The following is a 24,943-nucleotide window of genomic DNA, read 5'->3' on the forward strand; positions in this document are numbered from 1 at the left end:
AGATATTTGATAGGCTTTTAGCTGCTAGACCACCTTGGTTAAACCTGGTGTGCTTCTCAGGTAAAATGACAAATATTTGAATTTGATGTTCAAAATAGATGTTCAATTTAATGTAAAGATTATCTTCAAATGACATACATTCAGCAATATACAATTTGTGACATTTGTAAAGAATATTGCTAGAACATCTAGGCAAGAAAATACAGTAGCGACATTATAGGGGGGAAAACAACCATTGAATTTACACAGCGCGTTTACGTTTCAAATCGTGACTTTTCTCATTCAAAGTTTGATTTTTGTTTCGGCACACCAATGAATAAAATACTTACAGGGCACTTTTATAAACAGGCACAATAAAAAGTTAAGTTACAGAATCCTCTGAATGTTTAAATAGTCAAAAAATAAAACAAACGGACACACACACAAAGGAGACCTAAAGTCTAGCGGGCGGGTTCACGGTTCCTCTGCCAGGCGTACTGGTCCGTACACTGAAATCTGTAGCGCAGAAACCTCACTCGCGGCTTCATGTGGAAGTCAGCAGGTATCTTCCAGTTCCACATTTTCTGCACCTTTCAGAAAGCGCAGAGATCAGTTCAGAAGTCAAACTAGCAGGACAGACATTTACATGCTGAAAACTGGCGTATTTGCACCGACATTCGTTCGGAGAGCGGTTTGCATCCTATTAGCGTGTATAATATGTGCTTTCTGTCCCATATACACTACTGTTCAAAAGTCTGGAGTTGAAGGGGTGGTTAATTATGATAACTTTAGTTAGTGTGTAATGTTGCTGTTTGAGCATAAACAACATCTGCTGAGTTACGACGCTCAAAGTTCAATGCAAAGGGAGATATTTTGCATTGCATATTTCTCTTTTTAAGGACTACAACGAGCTTCTTCCTGGCTTCCACAGCAACTACATAAATTTATCCACTAACCATTCAGAAACGTCCAGTTTCATTCTAAAAGTTGTAACTTCTTCCTGAGTCTCTCCATCAGTGTCGACTCCGGTTTGAACAATGTAAGGCTGAACACCGTTACTGACAATCCTCATTTTGGCTGCGTGAAATTCTCCAGCTTTGTTGTTGTTGAGCTGTTAAAGCTCCGCCCTCTTCTGGAAAGGGGGCGGGAGCAGCAGCTCATTTACATTTAAAGGGACACACACAAAAACGGCGTGTTTTTGCTCACACCCAAATAGGGGCAAATTTGACAAGCTATAATAAATGATCTGTGGGGTATTTTGAGCTGAAACTTCACAGACACTTTCTGATCAATTTAATATATGCTTGCTGAATAAAAGTATTAATTACTTTAAAATAAACAAGACACCAAACTTTTGAACAGTAGTGTATCTTAAAATAAATCCTAATTAACAAACGAATAGTGAAAGGTTTGAACATAATATTTCTGAGATGATTTGGACAGTCTGTTTTGTTCGTTTCTGCTGAATATGTGAAGTTCATAGATTTTTCAGCATGAATGGATCTGCGTGGAGAGTTTCAGACCCACCTTCAGGACCCTGACCAGATGTGTGGTACTGTTCACCTGCTGATACTGGACAGAACAAGCAAAACAGAGAAAAGAGAAGAGCTGTTGAGCATCTGTTTATCATCACAGCACCTCAATCAGAAATTAACATGAATTTATTCACAAGGTTATGGACGATATGTTTCCCTGACAGTTTTGAATGGCGGTGGAAGTGAAAGCAAGATACAGATCATCAGAATGAATCATTATTCATGTGACTGAAGTGAACTTCCATGAAGCTTACCAGCTGGCTGTGTCTGTTCCGTAGCACCAGGTTGGCCTGTTAGAGGAGAACAAACCATGTGACATATAAAGATCAGAACAACTGATTTGAGGAATTCACTCTGTTAACGTACAGGTTAGCAGATAAAACAGGTTTGGAGATGTAGTGCGATTTAACCCTCATAAAGGTCTTTAAATGACAAAACACATTCACTTCCACATATTTGAGAATTGGAGTATCAGATCGCAAGCTTGTGAATATTTTGAATAAAAAAGGAAATAACATCCATTCATATTATTCGCAGTCAAAACAGACCGGAGACCTTAAAAGTATAATCATTGCATGTTTTTTTTCTTTAATATTTGTTATTTTGATGAGATTTTGTGTTACTAAGCAATATTCATATCTAAACTATGGACTATTTATTTCTATAAAATATTTACAAAATTATAAAAACACATTTTATACAATTTTTCAATTACTGCAGTATTTAAGTTAAAAATGGTGCAAGCGCAGTTAAAATCCATTGAATGGAGGAAGATTAGTACGGAAGAGGATTAGGGTCAAGCAATAATAAAAAAATAAAACCATCTCGAGTTGTTAAATTTCGAGAAAAAACTCGTTAAATTTCAAGAAAAAACTCGTTAAATTTTGAGAAAAAAAGTCGAGATAAAATGTTGAGAAAAAAGTCATTAAATTATGAAAATAAACGTTAAATTTCGAGAAAAAAAGTCGAGATAAAATGTTGAGAATAAACTCATTAAATTACGAGAAAAAACTCGTTAAATTTAGAGAAAAAAGTCGGGATAAAATGTTGAGAATAAACTCGTTAAATTACGAGAAAAAACTTGTTAAATTTCGAGAATAAACTCGTTAAATTACGAGAAAAAAGTCGAGATAAAATGTTGAGAAAAAAGTCATTAAATTATGAGAATAAACTCGTTAAATTACGAGAAAAAAGTCATTAAATTACGAGAAAAAAGTCTAAATAAAATATTGAGAATAAACTCGTTAAATTATGAGAAAAAACTCGTTAAATTTCGAGAAAAAGTCGAGATAAAATGTTGAGAATAAACTCGTTAAATTACGAGAAAAAAGTCAAGATAAAATGTTGTGAAAAAAGTCATTAAATTATGAGAATAAACTCGTTAAATTACGAGAAAAAACTCGTTAAATTTCGAGAAAAAAGTCGAGATAAAATGTTGAGAATAAACTTGTTAAATTATGATAAAAAACTTGTTAAATTTCGAGAAAAAAGTCGAGATAAAATGTTGAGAATAAACTCGTTAAATTATGAGAAAAAAATTGTTAAATTTCGAGAAAAAAGTCGAGATAAAATGTTGAGAATAAACTTGTTAAATTACGAGAAAAAAGTCGAGATAAAATGTTGTGAAAAAAGTCATTAAATTATGAGAATAAACTTGTTAAATTATGATAAAAAACTTGTTAAATTTCGAGAAAAAAGTCGAGATAAATTGTTGACAATAAACTCGTTAAATTTCGAGAAAAAAGTCGAGATAAAATGTTGAGAATAAACTCGTTAAATTATGAAAAAAAACTTGTTAAATTTCGAGAAAAAAGTCGAGATAAAATGTTGAGAATAAACTCGTTAAATTACGAGAAAAAAGTTGAGATAAAATGTTGAGAAAAAAGTCATTAAATTATGAGAATAAACTCGTTAAATTTCGAGAAAAAAAGTCGAGATAAAATGTTGAGAATAAACTCGTTAAATTTCGAGAAAAAAGTCAAGATAAAATGTTGAGAATAAACTTGTTAAATTTCGAGAAAAAAGTTGAGATAAAATGTTGAGAAAAAAGTCATTAAATTATGAAAATAAACTCGTTAAATTATGAGAACAAATTCATTAAATTATGAGAAAAATGTTGTTAAATTTCGAGAAAAAAATTGAGATAAAATGTTGAGAATAAAGTCATTAAATTATGAGAATAAAGTCATTAAATTATGAGAAAAAAGTTGTTAAATTATGAGAACAAATTCATAATTTAACGAATTTGTTCTCGTAATTTAACGACTTTTTTCTCATAATTTAATGACTTTATTCTCAACATTTTTTCCTTGAAATTTAACAACTTTAATCTCGAGATGGTTTTATATTTTTATTATTGCTTGGCCCTAATCCTCTTCTGTAGATTAGTGCCACATGGTGGAAAAATAAAGAAAATCATCAGTAATACCATGGTGAATATATGAATATATACAGGACTACGTATTCCCTAGTTACTGAGAACAGTGTTTTTAGACATGATTACTTACTTTTATTAAGTTTTACATTTGGATATATATTTCGAGATTATCAAAAACTAGTTTTTGCCTAAGATTAGAATTTTTTTTTTTTGAAATGTTTGTTTGAAGTGCTAGTTTTTGCATCATGATCAGTCAAACCAGAAGACAGAGAAAGCCTTTTGTTACCCATAATCTAATTCGCACATGAAAACTGAACAGGAATACTTGATCAGCATTCTCCCGAGAGTCCCTTGAGGTTCAGATAAAAAAATTGCTTAAAAAACAAAATTGCCAAAAATAAAAAAATAAAAGCTTCTTTTTTGTGTCACTCACCTGTGCCCATGGCGTCTGTCTGTGAGGAAACCCCTGTGAATGGATCCCCTGTGACTGAAGTTGAGTTTAAGAAAGATTTGGTTCATTTTGAACTTTTAATAACGTTTTAAAAACAATATCTGCTTTGTAAGCGAACCCTTGCAAAAACTGACCTTGGTAATCATAGTTTCCACCAAAATACCATTCTTAATGTACTGCAAAATCATACAGAATCTCCTTCAAACAGGCTTTCAGTGTCTTTCTGCCATTCTCTACAGAAACTATGTTTACCATGGTATATTTTTATAAGGGCAGCTTACCTGGATAGTCAGTCCACCTGATGAGACAGATGTGTTCAAACGTAATTTACCTGGTAAGTCTGTCTGAACCATGCTACTATGTGTCTCTGAGGCATCTGAAAGTTTGACAGGAACATTGATATGCAAAAAAAATTATTCATTATAATTATACAGAGTTTGTTAATTAAGCTCATTATTACATATACCTATATTTATTTAACATACCCTTGTATATATTTAAGGGATAATCCATGACTAGCTGTTCATTAAATGATTTTAATGCAACGTGGAGGCAAAGAACCACTCGACGTGGAGTACATTCAAATCATTTAATGCACAGCTAGCCATGGATTATTCCGCTTATACCATGCTCATTTACCAGCATTGACAACTTAAAGCTGTTATTGATGTTTGCAGCACTAAATCTGACCGGAAGTACGGTTGTTTTCATCACTTACGGCTTGTCAGATCATTCTGCTTTTAAAATAAGTATTTATTTGAATGAATTACAGCATTTATTAGAAAAATGCGCGTGTGAATTACCTGCATCTGTGCAGGGTTTCTCTACTTACAATGAAGCTGTTAGTTTAATTACTTCAAAAACAGCCAAGTTACTCCCTCGTGTGTTCCAGCGCATTAATATAGAACGGTGATTCAACTACCTTGAACTACCTGTGCGTTACACTGTTTTAATGCACACCTTTCAGCCAAACAGATTTAAGCAGACAGACCATGGTGTATATATTAAACTAAATAGGTTCACTCACCTGTGAATCCAGTCCCAGTCGCATGAACAGAATCTGCTTTTCAGAAACACACACTACACATGAAACCCTGCCCAGAGTGATAGACTGACATGTGTCTCGATGTGCTGAGGAAACGTGGTTACCTGTGTAATTTGGCATGCCGTCAGTCACAGCTAAGTGTCCCTGCCCTGAATAACAGGAAATAGCGCGTTATCAATATTTACTACTCAAAGTGCTCATCTGCATGATGTGTTGTACTCACCTGTCATGTCTGTTTGAACCTGTCCTTCAGTCACCGGATCACCGGCCACACCTGATCACAGCGACAGCTCCGTTATTACAGACCAATGCTGCTTTTACAATCACTCATGATGGATTTGTTGAATATGTTTGGTAAAGTTTCAAAGGTAATACCTGCCATGTCTGTGACACCGGTGACACCATCACGTCCTTTGAGAAGACAAGACAAAGTTTATTTAGCACGTTTCATACACAAGGGTAATTCAAAGTGCTTTACATAAAAAGACTTTAGATCTGTGTGGAAGCCCATTTATGCAAGAATTAAAATTTTGCTTTAGTACAATTATGGCTAAGCCATATAAGATTCAATTTGAAATTATGACTTAAAAAGTTATAATTATTACATTAAAAAGTTGAAATTCTGACATCCTAAATTGAAATTCTGACTTCTGAAAAAGTTGTCATGGTTAATAATTTCACATTTTTATATCATAATTTTAACTTTAATCTCATATGACTTAGTCATAATTGACTTAGTATGTCATAAGTTTGACTTTTTCAAATAATTTTGACTTTTTCATCTCATAATTATAATTTAGTATGTCATAATTTTGATTTAGTATGTCATAATTATGTCTTAGTATGCCATAATTATTATTTAGTATGTCAATTTCGATTTGTCATAATTTTGACTTTTTAATATAATTATTATGTCCTTAAATTTTTACCTCATAATTATAGTATCATAATTTTGACTGTCAATTTTGACTTTTTATGTCATAATTTCAATTTTTAATCTTATAAATAACTTAGTATGCCATCATTTTGACTTTTTATTATGATTTGCATGATTTTTTATAGAAATGTAACATGTAAAATAGAAAAAAAAGGCAAGAAGCAAAAAGAGAGACGCATAAAATGAATAAATCAAGTTTATTATTATTATAGGCCTATTTATTATTATTTAACCTATTAAACTTATTAAGAAGAATGTTTGCTTACCAGTCGTGTCAGCGTAAGGGCTGAGGGTGTGATCAACTAGATCAAGCGCGCCAACTGAAAATAAGAAAAATAGTATTTCTAAAGATGCAAAATACATTAATATTTGCGCAAAGGTGATTAGGTGAAGCCACTGACCTGCATCTGGATGTGAGCTGACGGCATGCGGGTCTCCTGTACAGACAAGTAAGTTATTACTTATTAGTTATTTTCCAAAACCTAATGAGCTGCCTTGCTGTCTAGATAGATATAAAATACCGTTCTCAAGACTCAAAACACAATTCACGTATTGAGTTTGGTGTCAGTATGATGCTAAGCAATCACACAAGCCTAATGAGTATAAAATACTTAAACATTAGTCTGTTTTAATTAGATTTTACTATTTTATAAATACTTTTCAGTTCAAACATATATTTGAACTCCACCATTTTGGATGAGTTTTATTCATCTCAAGTGTCCTGGAATTCTCTTCTCCACAAATACCTTAGAACAATAATTTTAGTAAAAGCATAAAATAATGTTGCCTACTTTTTGGAACAACTTACTAGGTTTTGGAACAATTAATTTAGGCAAGACATCACAGGCGAGTAGGGTAAACACTTTAACTAATATACCACCATACTTCCCCAGTAACCACAGTTAAGACAATTGTTTTGTTTTCGGAAATGTTGTGTTTAAATATGCAAATGAGGCTTTATCTAAATAAATATGCACTAATTTGCATAAATTTCTAGAACAGAAATCTTAACTTTGGATAAAGCCAGTTTTAAAATTCTTGTTTCATTTTGACAACTTTACTTGACTTTTAAAAAAAATCACCATATTTTAGTAATACAATGTTAATAATAAACTAAAAGTCATGTCAGAAGCAAAATCTCAAAATTGACCAGTGCATGAAAAAACAATGGTTTTGCCTGTAGGGTCTGGACTTATTAACAAACTGCTAATTGCAGCTCAGTTGTATATAGATGAAATAATTTGTAACAAAATTGGTTGATATTAAATATTGGCTATGTTCAAGACATCATAAAGTGTCATAGCAGAGTTTTGTACTCAACATATCAAAAACCATGTCTTTTTTAATAGCTAATATGCTTTAGTTACATCAAATGATCAATGATTTATACATGTTAAATATGTATAAATACTAATTTTGTCAACTTTTAGGAGTACACTAGCATGCAGATGGCTTCAGCTAACAGACACGCATTAAAAGCCACAAAACTTCGATAGTGATTTCATGGCGGCTTTAAACCTGCCGTGAGAAATATTTTCCATGTCGAGCACATGCATTTGGTAAACCCGTACAACCCCGCTGGTTATAGACAGACTCGCCAAGAGAAGACGCATAAAAATTGAATTATGGCTAACAAATCAATTGAGTTTTGTTGATGTCATAGAACCGGGTGATATAGTACCAGCTGTGTGATGCATCTCCGTCGCAGCGTCCTGATGGCCTGTTCCGCCTGTTGGGAAAGACAGTTGGGAATATTCACATTGATTCCAGGATATTAATCTGTCAATACCATGATGTTGTGATTGTGTGTTGATAAGTTGTGTGTGTTTTATTGCTAGACACATACTGATGTCGAGATGAATGGCTGGAGGGTCACCTGTGAACGAATCCAGACACACACTGCAGTTCTCTCTCTTTTTATATATTTTATATGCTTTTAAAGCAATATGAACATACCTTTTTGTATGTCTACCACAGGTTTGTGCCGACCGTTTCCGTTTCCTGTAACACAATAATGAACGATGTGTCAAAATAATATCGTATGATTATAATCGGGTGGAAAGTCAGGGTGTCAAACAACTAAACCAGCTAGAAACCATGCAAAAGTTGCATTTATTTTCCAGAATGGAAAAGTGAGTTGACATGTTGACATGAGCTTACCGTTCGTATCAGGTGAATCTGCACCATTATCTGCCCCACCTTCTGAGGGGAACAAGAAGACAGATGAATATCATGTCTAATGTCGTATTATATTGAAAATACACTTTACGATAAGGAGCCATTCTTTAACATTAACTAAGACTATTAAAAACTGTAGAAGTATGTTTCATTGTTAGTTTAACCCTCTGGGGTCAGGCTAATTTGGGGCCCTGAAGTAGTTTTGACATTTCATTTCAACATTTGCTAATACATTTTTAAAAATCAAAGTTGTATCCGCTAACATTAGTTCATGCAACTAACATGAAGTATTGCATTTTTATTAACTAACATTGAAAAGGATTAATAAATGCTATAATATATTGCTTATAGTTTGTTTATATTATGTTAGTTAATACATTAACTAATGTAAACCAACGAGACCGTATTGTAAAGTGTTATCAAAATAGGTGTCGTACCTGAATAGTCTATGAAGGAATGACCCGGATGTGACATCGTGTCAAAGACTAAAGATGAATCTGTAAAAATTAGTCTGAATTAAGATTCAACACACTTTCTGTTTCAGTGTTTCAAGTTGCTTTCCCCCAGACCGTGCAATCTGTTGGTGAGTATGTTGTTCAACATGTTTACCTGTTGTATCAGCCGGTGATTTTGATTGTGCTCCATTATCAGATGTGCCTGAAGACATAAGTGATTATTTAACCACATATTAAACAGACATTTTCTGTGTCCGAAATATAATACTTCCCTACTATATAGTATGCGAAAACAGTACGCCAAAAGAGTAGAATGTCTGAATGCATAGTATTCGGAAAAAAGTGTGCGAAAAGTGACCTACTACTTTCACAGAGATTCTGAAGTGCGCATTTGATGTACACTTTACTATCCCATGAGGCCATGGAAGAGATTTATGAATGAAAGTGAAGAGGCGGAACTGATTCTAGTGGGTCACATGATAGTAACAACATGGTGAATGTAGTACATTTGAATTTCATTCATACTACCCATATTCATACTGTATAGAATGTACTTTTTTAATGGTCGCGAAGTAAATTCAAATGTAGTACCTACTCAGTATGTGATTTCAGATGCAGCGTCTGTTAAAGGGATAGTTCACCCAAAAATGAAAATTTGATGTTTATCTGCTTACCCCCAGGGCATCCAAGATGTAAGTGACTTTGTTTCTTTGGTAGAACACAAATTATGATTTTAAACTCCAATCGTTGCCTTCTGTCAGCCGTATAATGCATTGCAATTGTAACAAAATCTATGAGAGTAAAAAAACATGCACAGACAAATCCAAATTAAACCCTGCGGCTCGTGACGACACATTGATGTCCTAAGACACAAAACGATCGGTTTGTCAATGAGTGCGAGAGATCACTTCCGGCATCAGAGTGCATTCAGACCTCCCACACAGGATGCTCAAGGCAGTTGGACATAGTGGTGTATTAGAGATAAAAAAATGATATAAATACTGTTTGGTTTCTCGCACAAACCGATCGTTTCGTGTCTTAGGACATCAATGTGTTGTCACGAGCCGCAGGGTTTAATTTGGATTTGTCTGTGCATGTTTTTTTTACTCTTATAGATTTTGTTACCATTGCCATGCATTATACGACTGACAGACGGCAACGGTTGTAGTTAAAGATCATTATTTGTGTTCTACTGAAGAAACAAAGTCACCTACATCTTGGATGCCCTGGGGGTAAGCAGATCAAATTTTCATTTTTGGGTGAACTATCCCTTTAACAGGGCCATCGCTAACAGGGCAAAAGGTGGTGACGTTTCTGGGGGCCCCTGGCCTTCGATTTCAACCAAAGGGGGCCTCCCCCCAGAACGTGATTTCAAAGGGGCCCACTGCAACAACCTGCACTGGGGCCCCAGATACGCCAGCTATGGCCCTGTCTTATTATCATACTATTTATCTGATTCTAGTTAACAGACAAATAATTTACTTACTGATTGAGTGCGTATAATCACCATTCCCATTGTCAGCAGATACATAATCTGGTCCCAGAGAGTCTGATTTACAGAACAAGAGACAGCAAAATAAATTATAGGTTTACTAGACATGTTGTCATGACTATTTAAAGATGATTTTGCTTTTATTCACACTATAAGGTTTAATGATTTTATAGCATTTTCTAGAAAGTACACAGCTATCTATCTATCTATCTATCTATCTATCTATACTCATTCAGTAAGTAGAGTTATGGTTTCAGTGATCAGTCTATGTAATCCATACGGATGCATGAAACCCCAGTGACCTCTTGTGACACTAAAAACGTCTCTGAAAGTTGTCATTACACCCCCTTTGGAGCCCCTGTCAAGACTGTAAGTCTGACAGAGTTTATTAGACGTGTGCTGGGATAATCCCATGGCTACTGGGGTAAAAGCACTCTGAATTTACAGGACCTAAAGGAGAACAGAGCGGCAGCCAGCAGCCATTACCTGGAGGAGCGTCTAGAACCGGGCCGCCACTGGACGGGTGCCCTGGACTCAGGCCAGCGGCTGGAAAGGAGAACCAGTGAGAGAAAAAAGACAGCTTTGATTCACACCAGTCATCTTTCAGTAAATTATTAGGTAGAGAACAGAAACTGGCTGGTTTATTCTGTCAGCGCAGCCCATAATTAGTACAGCGTGACAGCTGGACGGATTGGAGGAAGGCTCTCAGCGCCGTATGTGAGCCGTTTCACAGCATGGGCATAAATGTAAATCAAGTCAATTTAACTAGTGCGGGACGTCCTGTTTGTTACAAGGCCAATGAGATCAGCAGAAAGCAATTTTGGTGTCCGCAGCCCAAAAGCCATAAACATCAAACTTCTCTGGTTAAGTGAAAAATGGCCTTGAAGTGGACGCTTACCTGCCGAATCCACCTGAAATGCGAGTCCCATGTGATCTGTTGAGACAGCGTCAGTTACTAGGCATGTGGGCGGAACGTCTGGAGGAGTGTCTAAGAGGTCTAAAAGCGTACCTAGACCGTCTGTTTGGGTGTCTGGACCAAAGCTCTCTCCTATTCCACCTGTAGAGGGAGACATTCTGAGTCCAAACTGAGAAACAACACACAATATTCCTTCTACTAATTAATGAGAATGAAGGAATGCTCACCCATTAAGCCGACAAGGAAGTCGTGGCTTGATTGGTCTATTATGCCTGCAATGAAAATTTGCAATGAAAGTTCCTACTATATTCGGTATGTTCTCATGCTCAGATTATTTACTGACTGATATCCACTACCATTCAAAATCTTGGGGTCAGTAAGATCCCAAAGCTGAATTTTCAGCATCATTACTCCAGTCTTCAGAGTCACATGATCCTTCAGAAATCATTCTAATATGCTGATTTGCTGCTCAAGAAACATTTCTGATTATAATCAATGTTAAAAACAGTTGTGCTGCTTCATGTTTTTGTGGAAATTATCTATTTTTTTCAAGATTCTTCATAGAATATGACATATGAATACATAGAATAACAGCATTTATTTGAAATAGAAATCATTTGTAACATAAATGTCTTTACTGTCACTTTTGATCAATTGAATGCATCATTGCTGCTGAATAATGTATCAAAAAAAAAAAAAACTGACTTCAAACTTTTGAATGGTAGTGTAGGTGTTTCAGATCAGTGTGGGTTCAACTCAGTAACTTAATTTTTATCAAAATATGGTTTGTTTTTGTAGAGCAGAAGAGTTGAACTGATGTTTACCTGTAATTTCCAGGTGGGGGCTTGTGCCAAATGAATCAAAACCACCTGAGATGTACACAAAACAAAACACACATATGATGAGAGCTGAAATCACAACTGAAAACTGTTTAAGTATCATGGGAATGAATGATTCTTCTATGTTCAGGTTTTAAATCATGTCTTATACCTGTTCCTTGTATCTGAGATGTGTCTGCCGTGAAATGATCCAAACCTGCATCACAAACAGCAAACATATTGTTATATTTATTATTATCCGTTTCATGTTGTATGCAATATCAGTCCTTAAAAAAACATATTCATTGCTTCCTCACCTGTGAATCCTGTTTCTCCTCCATTCAGTAGCTGTTTGTGCCCATTACCTGTGAGAGGAACCCGATTAATGTGACTAAATCTGATTAATACGAAGCACAATATTCTTTATTGTGAATTAACACACTATAATACTCACCGTTAGATTCTATCTCTGGGATTTCTGAATTTACAAGACAAAAATGACACAATTAGGACATCAGTTATTTGGTTTCCTCAGGTAAACGGTGTATGTAAATGTAACGTTTATCACCTGGAGACTCGATTTGAGATCCTTCATGAGCCATTTCCCCTGATACAAGAAGACAAGGTCTGTTCTCGTATAAGTGTGTACAGCATTTAAGAAGTAAGAAATGACCTCCATGATATACAATAGAGAGATCCTGTTACAGACATACCATTTTCATATTGTGTAGCAAATCCCTCTGACCCTGAAAACACACATGCACAGAGCATTATTATTAACTTTTGCATACATCATTTTAAAGAGGCCATATTATGCCCTTTTACAAAAGTTTGGGGGTCTATTAGAATAGGTTTTAATGCTACAATGTTCAAAAAAACAAAAAAGCTTCAACACACTACTAAGACCCTATCCCAAATGACACCCTAAACACTCGCGGTCTTCCTACAAGTCCGCACTTTCGTGACGTAATGCCACTTTGACTGTTGGGATGATGTCTCCTGCGGGCTCGGCGCGTATCGACCGCAAAGGGGGCGCTCGCAAGCACCCTTCTGAAACCTAAAATTGACAAATCGGACACCCTATGGTCTCGTGGACTTAACAGACACGCGTATGCGGCAGGAAATATTTGAATGAGGAATATTGTGAGAAAACTCAAGACTACAATGGAGGCGTTTCAGGTAGTTCAGAAACACTGATATAGAGAATAACTAAGTGACTGACCATTTTTCATTCCCAAACAGCAACATTACATGCTAAAGAAAGCTGAAAATGTAAAAAAAAAAAAAAAAAAGGAGGTCATCATGTAAGTCTTACATTTGATCTTTTTGATTTAAATACCTGCAGGCTGTGATTGGACCTCGGAGGAAACGACTGCCACATCACCTGACGTCTGCCCTGCTGAAGGGTGGCCAAACGTGTGGCTGGATGACATTGTTGACCCATGATCTGCTGCTATGTGGCCTGATGGCGCTTGACCTGATGACACTGTGAGATTGACAAGGATATCACATTATGTGGTACATGAAAGATTAAGATGCACTAGAATATTCAGTAACATTTTCCTTGAGGCCGTTATGTATAATACATCATAAGGGTATTCATATTCCTTGTTACATCTGAAATTGCACTTTCGAAGGGTGTAACAAAGAATACATAAGTATTATAATGTATTATAACTGTGGTTACAATTCATGAGATCATACAATGCATTATAAGATGCATTACAAGGATTATAATGCATTATATATAAAGGCTTCAAATAAAGTTTTACAGAATATTTCAATATTATTAGGCCTTTGGACATATTATGATTTGGTGTGAATAATATAAACACAGTATGAAGATATAATATGAACCCTGATTGCCTTAACATAAACAGAACAATCTCTTACCAACAGATATGGACACTGAATGGACGCCCCCATCTGTGCCTGAAATGTATTCAATTTATTAGGCTTCTCTACAGCTGTAAGTTTCTAAATTCTTTGAAATATCGTATTTTGAACAATAATTTACATGTTTCTGAATGTCATTACCAGGGACTTTTGATCCTGAACCTCCATTAGCACCCGCTCCTCCAGCTCCTACACCTGAGAACAGTTTCCTTTGTCACTCGACATGTTATAGACTACTGTTCAAAAGCTTGGGGTGAGTACGATTTAAGATTTTTTTTTAAAGAAATTAATACTTTTATTTAGAAAGTATGATAAAAGTGACAGTAAAGACCTTTATATATGTTACAAAAGATTTCAAATAAATGCTGTTCTTTTGAACCTTCTATTCATTTATCACAGTTTCCACAAAAAAATGAAGCAGCACAACTGTTTTCAACATTGATAATAATCAGAAATGTTTCTTGAGCAGCGAATCAGCATATTAGAATGATTTCTGAAGGATCATGTGACACTGAAGACTGGAGTAATGATGCTGAAAATTCAGCTTTGATCACAGGAATAAATTACATTTTAAAATGTATTCACATAGAAAACCATTTTTTTTTAAATTGTAATAATATTTCACAATATTACTGTTTTTATTGTATTTTCTATAAAATAAATGCAGTCTTAATGAGCAAAAAAGTCTTGATGAAAATAAATGTCTTTACCTCACACTTTTAAACGATATTATATTATATTATATTATATTATATACACTTTTATTATTTAAAATGTAGTATTAGTATTGAATATAGTGCATAATAATGTATTTAGTATTTTAGTATTGCTAGTATTTATGCAATGCCATATGAATGTGTAATTTTGACTTGCTCTATGTTTGTTTTTTAGGCTAAAATCTGTGATCAGGTACCTGAAGGAACTATCTCTGATTTGGACCCATCTTGTCCATCGTAACTTGCACCTGTAAGTGAAATAAATATAGCGGTTAGGCAGAAAACTCGTTAGGGTAAAAAGGAAAGCATGTTTACCGCAGGTGAATACAGTACCATGAGAACTTGATCCAGATGGGCGAGAGTAACCATCTCGACCGTTATTTCCTGTAACCCACACAGACGCATTACTGAGAGGCCTTTCTTTTGCCAGTAATAAAACACTGTCGTCCTTCTTAAAAATGCAGACGGTGGCTTAAATGAACAACAAAACATTCTTATTGATTATTATATTCTGATTGAAATGCTGGTTACCATTTGCTCCATCTGAAGCTGTTGATGTGCTGCTTGATGCTGCAATGACAAAAACACTATTTTAGCTTCTTATATTGGTCACACATTTTTTCTGGCTGTTGATAGTATTTTCTGATTTATGGAGTGATAAAAAGAGATATCCAAAATTCCCTCTGTAAAAACCTTTTAATTTAATATGTCCAAAAAATTAAATGAACCTGACTTCTGACTATTCAGATTTTTGTTCTAGAAATGTATGCAAATTAGCGCATATTTAATTAGACAATGCCTCATTTGCATATTTAAACATAACATTTTAGAAAACTTGTAATACAAAAAATGTTTGCAATTTTCAATGTAATCAACCAGCTGAGGAAGTATGGTGATATCTATTAGTTATTTTTTTACCCTATTCACCTGGGGTGTGTCGCCTGATTGCCTCAAATTTTTTGAGTTTTGCCAACTTATTCAGGTCTACGATGAAGAGAATGTATCAAAGTCAAAGTCAACTTTACTGTCATTTCTAGCACAGAACATTCTCAGAACGTTGGCTAACGTTCTGGCAAGGTTCTCTCAAAGTTATGAAAGAACTTTCTTCCAGTAACGTTAATAGAACATTTGTTTTAATTATCTGGCCTACATAATCTATACATCATTCATGGAACGTTTTTTTCTGGAACTGATATTCATCTGACATTTTTAAATGTAACTAGTTTCAGAATGTTCAGAATGTTCAGAATGGAACTTTCAAAAGTAACATTCCCACAATGTTTTCAAAATCAGAAATAAAGTTTTCATAACGTAATGAGAACATTAGCAAAGCGTTCTCAGAACATTTTTTGTTGGCTGGTGTATTTTCTACACAGGGTCAGTCGATGTTGCTTTTCTACAGTACGTCTTGTGTGAAAGTTTTGCCCCTGATAGATCAGGTTCACACTTACAGACTTGGCCAGTTTGAGTGCCACCATTAAGTTTCTGACCTGGGAAACAAGAGCAAAGGTTTTGTCAAAAGATGTATTGGACTTCAGAAGCAGAAAAGCCAGGCCTGAAAAGTGGCCATTGAACTTTCAACAAATTCACCTTTCACTAGAGGCCATGAGAGGCTAATGCACTCTGAACAGGAGGTTTTAAAGAACTTGTTTTTGCGTTATCGAGTAGACTTTCCTTACCGTTTGGGGATTCGCCCGCGACGCCGCTGCCAGGAGTCATACCTTGGAGAAAAACAGCCTTTCAGTCTAAACAAGGTCCCGAAACATTGGCCCCACAAACATGCCCTCTCACTGCGCTAGGCCCTGCGTTTTCCATGGGCCTGTGCACCTGATGTGGCTGCTGATGCTTCGTCTTTCCACATTTATTAATAAATCGAGCACTGCCGTTCAGCCACTGTGGCAAAATCCCCACATACCTGATCCCTAAACCAGATTAAGTACTGATTGACTTTGCTTACTGAGTAGGGTGCACCCAGTGAACTATTTTCCAGTGCTGAGAGGTTCAGTGTTCTCTGCCTCCAGCTCTAAAGAGGATTAGCTTCACCTTACCCAAGCCTTTGGGTGCTGCAGTGGCCTGCTGCGATCCGGCTCCTTTGGGAAAGAGGGAGAGGAACAAGAAACATATTCTTAAGATTCCCAGAGATCACTTCTCACAGGTCAATCAATCTGTTTCGACCAGCTGGCCTTCTGGAAGGACAAACACTCTTTTTACATGTGCTTAAGGGGTTTTGCATCTTGTATAAACCTGTTATGTACATTTTAAGTTGCTTTTATAGGATTTTATGAACATTTTAGATATGATTTTAGTTCTTTTTGTCGCTTCCAAAACAACATATTTATCTTTGTCACAAGTTAAATATTATGTAAAATATCAGTCCTTAGTCTTTACTTAAATCTGTAATTTTTACTACTTGAATATTTGGGGTCAGTAAGATTTTTTTGCATTAAATTGATCAAAAGTGACAGAAAAGACATTTGTAATGTTACAAAATATTTCTATTTCAAACAAAACATGTTCATCAAAGAAAATGTTTCACAGTTTCCACAAAAATATGAAGCACAACTGTTTTCAACATTGATGTTGAAATGTTTCAGCAAATCAGCATATTAGAATGATTTCTGAAGGATCATGTGACACTGAAGACTGGAGTAATGATGCTGAAAATTCAGCTTTGCATCACAGGAATAAATTACGTTTTAAATATTTTCAAATAGAAAGCATTCATTTTAAATTGTAAAAATATTTAACTGTTTTTACTGTCTTTTTGATCAAATAAATGCAAAAAAAAAAAAAAGACTCTTTCAAAAAATAAAAAAATCTTACAGACCCCAAACTTTTGAACGGTAGTGTATCTTAAATTAACTTACAAAAAGTACTGTGGTACCACCATGGTTGTATCAGATGGTAATACTATGGTGTTCCAATGAAATCCAAAAACGTTGTAAATTCTATGCAAATATGACATTGCATTAGTGGTATATATATATATATATATATATATATATATATATATATATATATATATATACACAACATGATACTTTAAAATCATAATGATCAAGGCCAAAAAATTAGGTATTACTAATGGTCTCTTTCCAAAAACTTATCATGCAAGAAATAATACCATGGTACTTTTTGTAAGTGTAATTTCTGATATGATTATGGCAGAACCCCAAATGTATCTAGCTCAGCCTCATTAAGAAAGACTGACTTTTAAAGCCAATTAAGACTCATTATGTGATTATTAAAGATGACTGAGGTTTTGCACAATGGTGGTAAGTTGTGAACTTGTCACCCACCCTTCATATGCTGACTTTTGGAGTCATCATCATCTGTAAAGAAAAGGGAAAATCGATACAGTTTATAACAACCGCTCCTTTGTTTTGCCCTTCTCCTCTTTCAGTCCTGAATCTCACAGATCTGCTGACTGTTATCAGAATATAACACGAGTCCACTGAGTTTAGGATCTGTTGTTAGTTAAAGGCTCTTTTATTTTCCCCTAGAAACTTTGGATTGTGTTGCTTTACCCACTTTAAGAGTGTTAAAAATCGGGTTTATGAAGCTTAACGGATTTAAAAAAGCTTTAAAAGAGATTCAAGTTAACTTTTAAAACTGTCTATCATAAACGGTATAGTATTAACTTCTTTATTTGTCCTTTTGCAGGATCATACGTCGTGGCACATTGCCCACAATATGAGCTTCTTGATGTGCATCACATCGGGACGTTGAAGAAGTAACGTCTAAAAGACCTTCATCCCCTACCCTCTTCCTCCTCAGACAGTTCTTCTTCACCCTCTTCAGCCTCAAAGTCATTTTCCTCGGGCTCCTTATCTGTCCGGAGAAATAATTCAGCAGTGGGCGATTGTGTAAATACGTGCGGGCGCTGTATGTTAAACACAAGAATGTGTCATTATGTGTCCAGCCCTCTGGGAGAAGAGCTCGTACCTTCAACAGGAGCCGTTGATACGGTGGACGCCAGAAACACAACAGCCACTGAAGCAATTACAAGATTTCTGTGAAAGCAAAACGATAAGAGTCCAGAATGAGCAAGTGTGATGCAAAATTACCCCCAAAACAAAGTTAGCTGCCGTTTATGATATATATCATGCTTTCTAGACAAGAAAAGAGCAATTTATCATGCATATTCTCAAAAACAGCTCTGAAAATGGCTATTCTCTTGAGAAATGCATGCTTTTAATATTATTTTAACTTAAATAGAATGGTTTGATGGTTGAGTTTTTTAAAAACAGCTTAAAAGCAATATTAGCAATGAGTTTACAAGATACAAATTTGTGTTTTAAAGTATTGTGATATTTAAAAACCACAGCTGTTATTGGACAATATATCACAAAATGAGACTCTCGACATCAAAAGATCAGAGTAGCACAGACTATATGTCATATGTGAATTGCGTTGAAATGCAAGATTATTAATTACAAATCCTTCACCAAACATGCTTTTTAGAGGTCAAGGTCATGGGTTTGATTCCCAAGTAATGCCAATATTGAGGCATATACCTTGAATGTAATGCAAGCTGCTTTGGATAAAAGCATCTGACAATCGCAAAAACATTAAAATCCTCATCCAAGCACCTATAATAAAGAAATCCACTGCTCTTTCGTAATATATATTGATTAATTAGCTATCAATTGTCAATTTAAGAGTAAGACTGGTTCTTATAAATCAAGCGTCATTGACTTACCGTGACAGCATCTTTAGCACAGGTCTATGTGGGAAACTGTGCAGCAGACATAAAGCAACCAGCAAACGTGCTTTTGACTTCCTTATGCTTGACTGGGCACCAAAATACATTTTATACCCTTCCAGCCCCCCATCTTGTTAAGGGGCAGGACTTGACGTCTAACCCCAGCCCATGCCATTCAAACTACTCCCTCTGAAGAATGAAAGAATGAAAACCCAGGTGAGCACTGTGATATTTTTGATTCATAATTCATATTCAGATCAGATCTGCAGTGTCTTCAAGCATCAAAATGCAGAAATACTGATGAATATCTACTGTATATTGACTGTTGACTGATGATGACTAAAGATAAAAAAGATAAAAAAAGTTTTAATTTATGGCATGTCCCATCATCCTTTTGGCCCAACAGGCAGCGGTGGGATCAGTAAGACGGCTCAGCCAGTGGAGGGCACAGCCAGCCTACAGAACATCACACAGACTCCAGAAACCACAGGAACTCAGGCAGGAAGTTACAGGTTTTTTCTCATCTGTGCACAACGACCAGAGATCAGAGGTTTCCAGGTGGTTCTTTCATGCTTATTTTGCGATTTAGCACTTACAAAAAAATATTAGTTTTTACACTCAAAAAATGGATGAGATAAGTGTTTACATTGGGTCAAAAGTTTGGAATAATTATGTTTTTTTTTTTTTTTTAAAGGTCACTTATGCTCACCAAAGTTGCACAGTAATAATGTGAAATATTTTTATAATTCAGAATAACTCTTTTCTATTTGAATATATTTTAAAATGTAATTTATTCCTGTGATCAAAGCTGAATTTTCAGCATAATTTCTCCAGTCTCCAGTGTCACATGATCATTGAAATCATTCTAATATGCTGATTTGCTGCTCAAGACACATTTCTGATTATTATCAGTGTTGAAAACAGTTGTGCTGGGGTAAGATTTATAAAAAAAATAAAATAAAAAAAAAATTCAACAAGGACACATTACATTTATCTTAAATGATAATAAAGCCATTTATAATGTTACAAAATATTTTATTTAAAATAAATGCTGTTCTTTTGAACCTTCTATTAATCAAAGAATCCTGACAAAACGTATCACGGTTTCTACAATATTATTATATTATATAACAAATAATATAATAATATAATGTTTTCAACATTGATAAAAATAAGAAATGTTTCTTGAGCAGCAAATCTATTATAATACAATGATTCGATTGAATTTTAAACTATAGGTTTCAGTCTGTCCAGAAACATACTTTTTATAACTTTTGGTTGGAAAAAGGCTGCATTTTTTGTCCTAATTTGATTGAATGCAATGTCCAAAAACAAGGTAATATCATGGTACTTTTTGTAAGGGAAAGGTGCTCACATTTTACCTGCTGAAAAGGCGCTTAATGCTGGTCTTTGCTAGTTTAGCTGGTCAGTTATTTGATCTTGACCAGCTGACAAGTGGCCAAATCCTCTCAAAAACCAATCAAACCTGACTGACCAGTTAACCAGCTAAGACTAGCAAACCATTTTAGGCTGGTTTTATTCATGCATTTATCCATAAATTTGAGTAAATGAAGACCACAAGTGGTTGCCGGTTCATTCAGGGAAAGAAAAGAATGGGAAAGCCAGTAAAATTAGAAATTGCTCATGATGCGTTGATGGATTAGCATGACTCGTTCAAGTACTGTTGTGTCCGTATGCTGCATAAGCTAATGCTCCTGTCCCATAGCAGTAACTGAATCGCTGGCAGCTCACAGGAAGATTGCATTCCTGTACAGCGTGCCAGTTCACATCAAGCCCGTTTTACAATGTAACAAACACCAGCAGGCCTTGAAGTGCATTTCTGTGATAAACTCGTCCTGATGAGCTAAATGGACGTGTGTCGTAACGAAGCTAATGAGCTCTTGAGCTAAACAAGCTTTCTTTGTTGTATTGTGAAATGTGATCTATGTGTGTGTATTTTGATTGATCTGTACTATTATGTTACAATGATACAGTGTTTTCATGATTAAACCCTGAATCCACATAACGTAAAACTACTATTTTATATTCTTGCTGGAATTGTAAACAACTTCTATATTATTATTCTTTTTATATGTTTTTTGTATGGTCCGAGTATTTCAGAAACTGCTGATCTACTGGGATTTTCACACACAACCATCTCTTGGGTTTACAGAGAATGGACAGAAAAAATATCCAGTGAGCGGCAGTTCTGTGGGTGAAAATGCCTTGTCGAGGTCAGAGGAGAATGACCAGACTGGTTCCAGCTGATAGAAAGGCAACAGTAACTCAAATAAGCACTTGTTACTTGAGGTCTGCAGAAGAGCATCTCTGAATGCACAACACGTCCAACCTTGAAGCAGATGGGCTACAGAAGCAGAAGAACCATTCCCGTCATCTGAGAACAGCAAACTGAGGCTACAGTTTACACAGGCTCACCAAAATTTGACAACAGAAAATTGGAAAAACATTGCTGGTCTGATGAGTCTCGATTCACATGAGATTCAGATGGTAGGGTCAGGATTTGGTATGAAAAAAGCATGGATCCTTCCTGCCTTGTATCAATGGTTCAGGCTGCTGTAATGGTGTGGAGGATATTTTCTTGACACACTTTGGGCCTCTTAGTACCAACTGAGCATCATTTAAACACCACAGCCTACCTGAGTAATGTTGTCGACCATGTCCATCCCTTTATGACCACACTGTACCAATCTTCTGATGGCTACTTCCAGCAGGATAACGCTCCAAGTCAAAAAGCTCAAAACATCTCAAACATGTTTCATGAACATGACAGTGAGTTCACTAAACTCAAATGGCCTCCACAGTCACCAGATCTCAATCCAATAGAGCACCTTTGGGATGTGGAGATTCACATCATGGATGTGCAGCCGACAAATCAGCAATATGGACCAAAATCTCTAAGGAATGTATCCAGACACCCGATACTAGCAAAGTGTCTCTAATAAAGTGGCCAGTGAGTGTGTATTTCCAGTGCTAAACTTGTATATTATTGGGCCGATGCATCATCACATGATGTGCAAAACCATTACAGCATCACTCTAAATGTTAGGAAATACTAGTAGAAATGTCCACCTGCTGGTACAGTATCTATCATAGTAGCAGTGTGGAATGAAAAGAAATTGAAAGCTGTATTATTACACATCAGCTGGTCTTGTTGGCATATGTGGCCAGATTTCTCTTCAGCAGTTTCATGTCCTGTGGCTTCCTTCATTCCTGCAGGCCTGCCTGCTCTCAGACAAAAGCCTTCTGTTAGGTGCTTGAAACCATAGCGCTCTTGGAGCCAACCTTGGGTGACGAGATTAGAAGTGCCAGTCCTGGATCTGTCCAGCTTGGCAGATGGGGTCAGGCAGTACAGCGGCTGCCGTCCACGGAGAGTGAGCTCGGACCATATGGAAAATGACGGACCGCCGCAGTTGTGTCCTATATGGCCTATATGAAATAAAAATGCATTTATTTCTTACCAAAGTATGTTCAAAACTTATTATAAATATTAGTGTAAATAGCATGGTTGAAATAAATATGTTTTTAAAACTGACATTATATTAGAAAATTTACTTCAGGGTCAAGAAGATTTGCATTAATTTATATTTTGACTTTGTGAATTGAGTAAAAGTGTAAATATTGTGGCAAAGTTTTTAATAATTTATTTTATATTATATTTTTTATTTTTATTTTAAAATATAAAAAATGATAAAATATTTCAGGAACAAATAGACTTAAAATAAATATAAATATATGAAATATATGTAAATTTATATATATATATATATATATATATATATATATATATATATATATATATATATACATTTTGATTATAATTAATATTAAAAAAGTGAGAATATATATTTTTTCATATTAATATATATATATATATATATATATATATATATATACACACACACATTTATATTTTATATTTATATTTTATTTATATTTTACATTTTTACTTTTTTATATTAAATATAATCAAAAAGTATATTTCTAGACCATGAGTATAACATGTTAAAATGTTATAAAATGTTAAATATACATATTTATATATAAATATATTAAAATATAAGTATATTTAAAATAAAAATATATTACATAAATATATTTTCCAGATAAATTTTTTGCATCAAATATAAAAATATTGTCCAAAAAACATGTTTAAAGTAGATTTCAGTAAGATTTAAAAAACAAAATGAAAACCAATTAACTTAGGCGAAACACAAAGATCCTCAGAGACCACAGGAGACCACAGGAGAGCATGTAGGAAGCAAGAGGTGAGTTCTGCTGTGGTCCAGCACAAACACACAGATTAAACCACACACACACATACACACACACATACAGACCTGCACGTTCTCTCATACAGATTCCTGTTCTTTTCTCAAATTTCAGCTTCATCCAGAGCTCTGTTAAGAGTTTTTGTCTCACTGGTCACGAGCCACCTCTGATCGTCCTGAAGGAGCCATTCTGTTTAGAAACCCGATCCGTCTGAAATTACTGCGGCACTGGAGTTTTGGGTCCCTGAACCGCTCTGTAATTAATCACCGTGGGCCAAATCTAATATGTCGTACAGCAGGACAGAGGAATAGTGTGGACAGGTGGATGTTAAACTTAATCAGAGGGTCAGACTAGTTTTCATTTCCTGCCCATGGTCTCGAATGAATGTTTGCAACCGATATTAAACAACCACAGAATTATTATTGCATTGCCAAAAGTGATATTATTTAACTTAATTTAGTTTTTGTCAGTGCCTGCACTATATTTGATATGAAAGCTTTGTGTGTGAAACAGACCCACATTTACATCTTCAAATAGTTCTTTCATTTACCATCCTACGCATTTGAACTGGCACATTATGTTGCATCAGTGACATTAAATCTTATGCAAAGCATTGATTACCTTAAATATATTGCACAAGTCCCACTACTACGTGCATGATACTTGTAAGGCAAGACTCACAAGTGAATATGTTTCCATATTTCCCCAGGTGATTAATCACAGTACATAAAGAGGCTGTAGAATTCCGAAACCCTTGTTATTAGCGACACCTGTGGCAGTTAAGTGAACTGCAGCCAGGAATTTATTGCTCGTTCTCGCACTCGTGCACACACATAACGTACAAAAGACTGAACGTGATTCAAGACCTGAAGTTATTTTTCATTCTTAGCTTATAAGTAAAAAGAAGTTGGAAATACCTTTACAGTTAATGAACATCCGAATGCCGTTCACACTGCTGAGAGCGACGGTTAGATGAATATGTAGGCCTAAATATGTTCTGCTTGGTTTCCTCTCAATAACTACATAAACAACAAAAATGACAGCGATGAGAAAGCAGCAGTTAAGAAAGTATCTGATCATTTTGATGTGGATATGTTTGCACCAGCTCTGCAACTCACCTGCATCATGTCGACAGATGAGGTAAATAAAATGA

The 24,943-nt window shown here is 35.2% G+C and overlaps 1 protein-coding gene across 18 annotated transcripts; it reads right to left on the bottom strand.

Moving 5' to 3' along the window:
- Positions 1-81: 81 nt before the first annotated feature.
- On the bottom strand, positions 82-24,943 carry si:ch211-80h18.1 (uncharacterized protein LOC555593 homolog). Of its 18 annotated transcripts, XM_048203554.1 has the most exons (41): positions 24,909-24,936; positions 24,708-24,809; positions 22,804-22,947; positions 18,741-18,808; positions 18,558-18,626; positions 18,095-18,127; positions 16,844-16,885; positions 16,475-16,516; positions 16,247-16,285; positions 15,327-15,365; positions 15,129-15,179; positions 14,993-15,043; positions 14,221-14,274; positions 14,077-14,115; positions 13,523-13,669; positions 12,897-12,929; positions 12,752-12,790; positions 12,638-12,661; positions 12,501-12,548; positions 12,356-12,400; positions 12,190-12,234; positions 11,593-11,637; positions 11,348-11,506; positions 10,936-10,995; positions 10,444-10,506; positions 9,112-9,159; positions 8,940-8,999; positions 8,485-8,526; positions 8,281-8,325; positions 8,171-8,200; positions 8,006-8,053; positions 6,726-6,761; positions 6,591-6,644; positions 5,763-5,798; positions 5,611-5,661; positions 5,370-5,491; positions 4,674-4,718; positions 4,325-4,378; positions 1,769-1,804; positions 1,507-1,551; positions 82-569 (listed from the first exon to the last, which is right to left on the bottom strand). In XM_048203554.1, exons 6-41 carry the CDS (start codon positions 18,099-18,101, stop codon positions 441-443), a joined length of 1,953 nt encoding a protein of 650 aa, XP_048059511.1. In that variant the 5' UTR covers positions 18,102-18,127; positions 18,558-18,626; positions 18,741-18,808; positions 22,804-22,947; positions 24,708-24,809; positions 24,909-24,936; the 3' UTR covers positions 82-440. The 18 variants fall into 18 exon arrangements, with proteins under 18 accessions (XP_048059511.1, XP_048059510.1, XP_048059507.1 ...); XM_048203553.1 differs by lacking the exon at positions 22,804-22,947 and having other exon boundaries at positions 24,909-24,943; XM_048203550.1 differs by lacking the exons at positions 22,804-22,947; positions 24,708-24,809; positions 24,909-24,936 and adding exons at positions 5,492-5,536; positions 19,498-20,199 and having other exon boundaries at positions 82-563; positions 5,370-5,405.

This window comes from Megalobrama amblycephala, linkage group LG9 (genome assembly GCF_018812025.1).
Source record: "Megalobrama amblycephala isolate DHTTF-2021 linkage group LG9, ASM1881202v1, whole genome shotgun sequence".
NCBI classification, from domain to species: Eukaryota; Metazoa; Chordata; class Actinopteri; order Cypriniformes; family Xenocyprididae; genus Megalobrama; species Megalobrama amblycephala.

Bases quoted from the DNA above. Each gene is read 5' to 3' on its own strand.
- si:ch211-80h18.1 (XM_048203539.1), bottom strand. From the start codon at position 19,607: ATGTATTTTGGTGCCCAGTCAAGCATAAGGAAGTCAAAAGCACGTTTG. The intron at 16,886-18,094 runs GTGGGTGACAAG...TCTTTCCCAAAG, and splicing joins CAAAAGTCAGCATATGAAGG to GAGCCGGATCGCAGCAGGCC. The intron at 15,366-16,246 runs GTAAGTGTGAAC...TTGTCATTGCAG, and splicing joins CACTCAAACTGGCCAAGTCT to CATCAAGCAGCACATCAACA.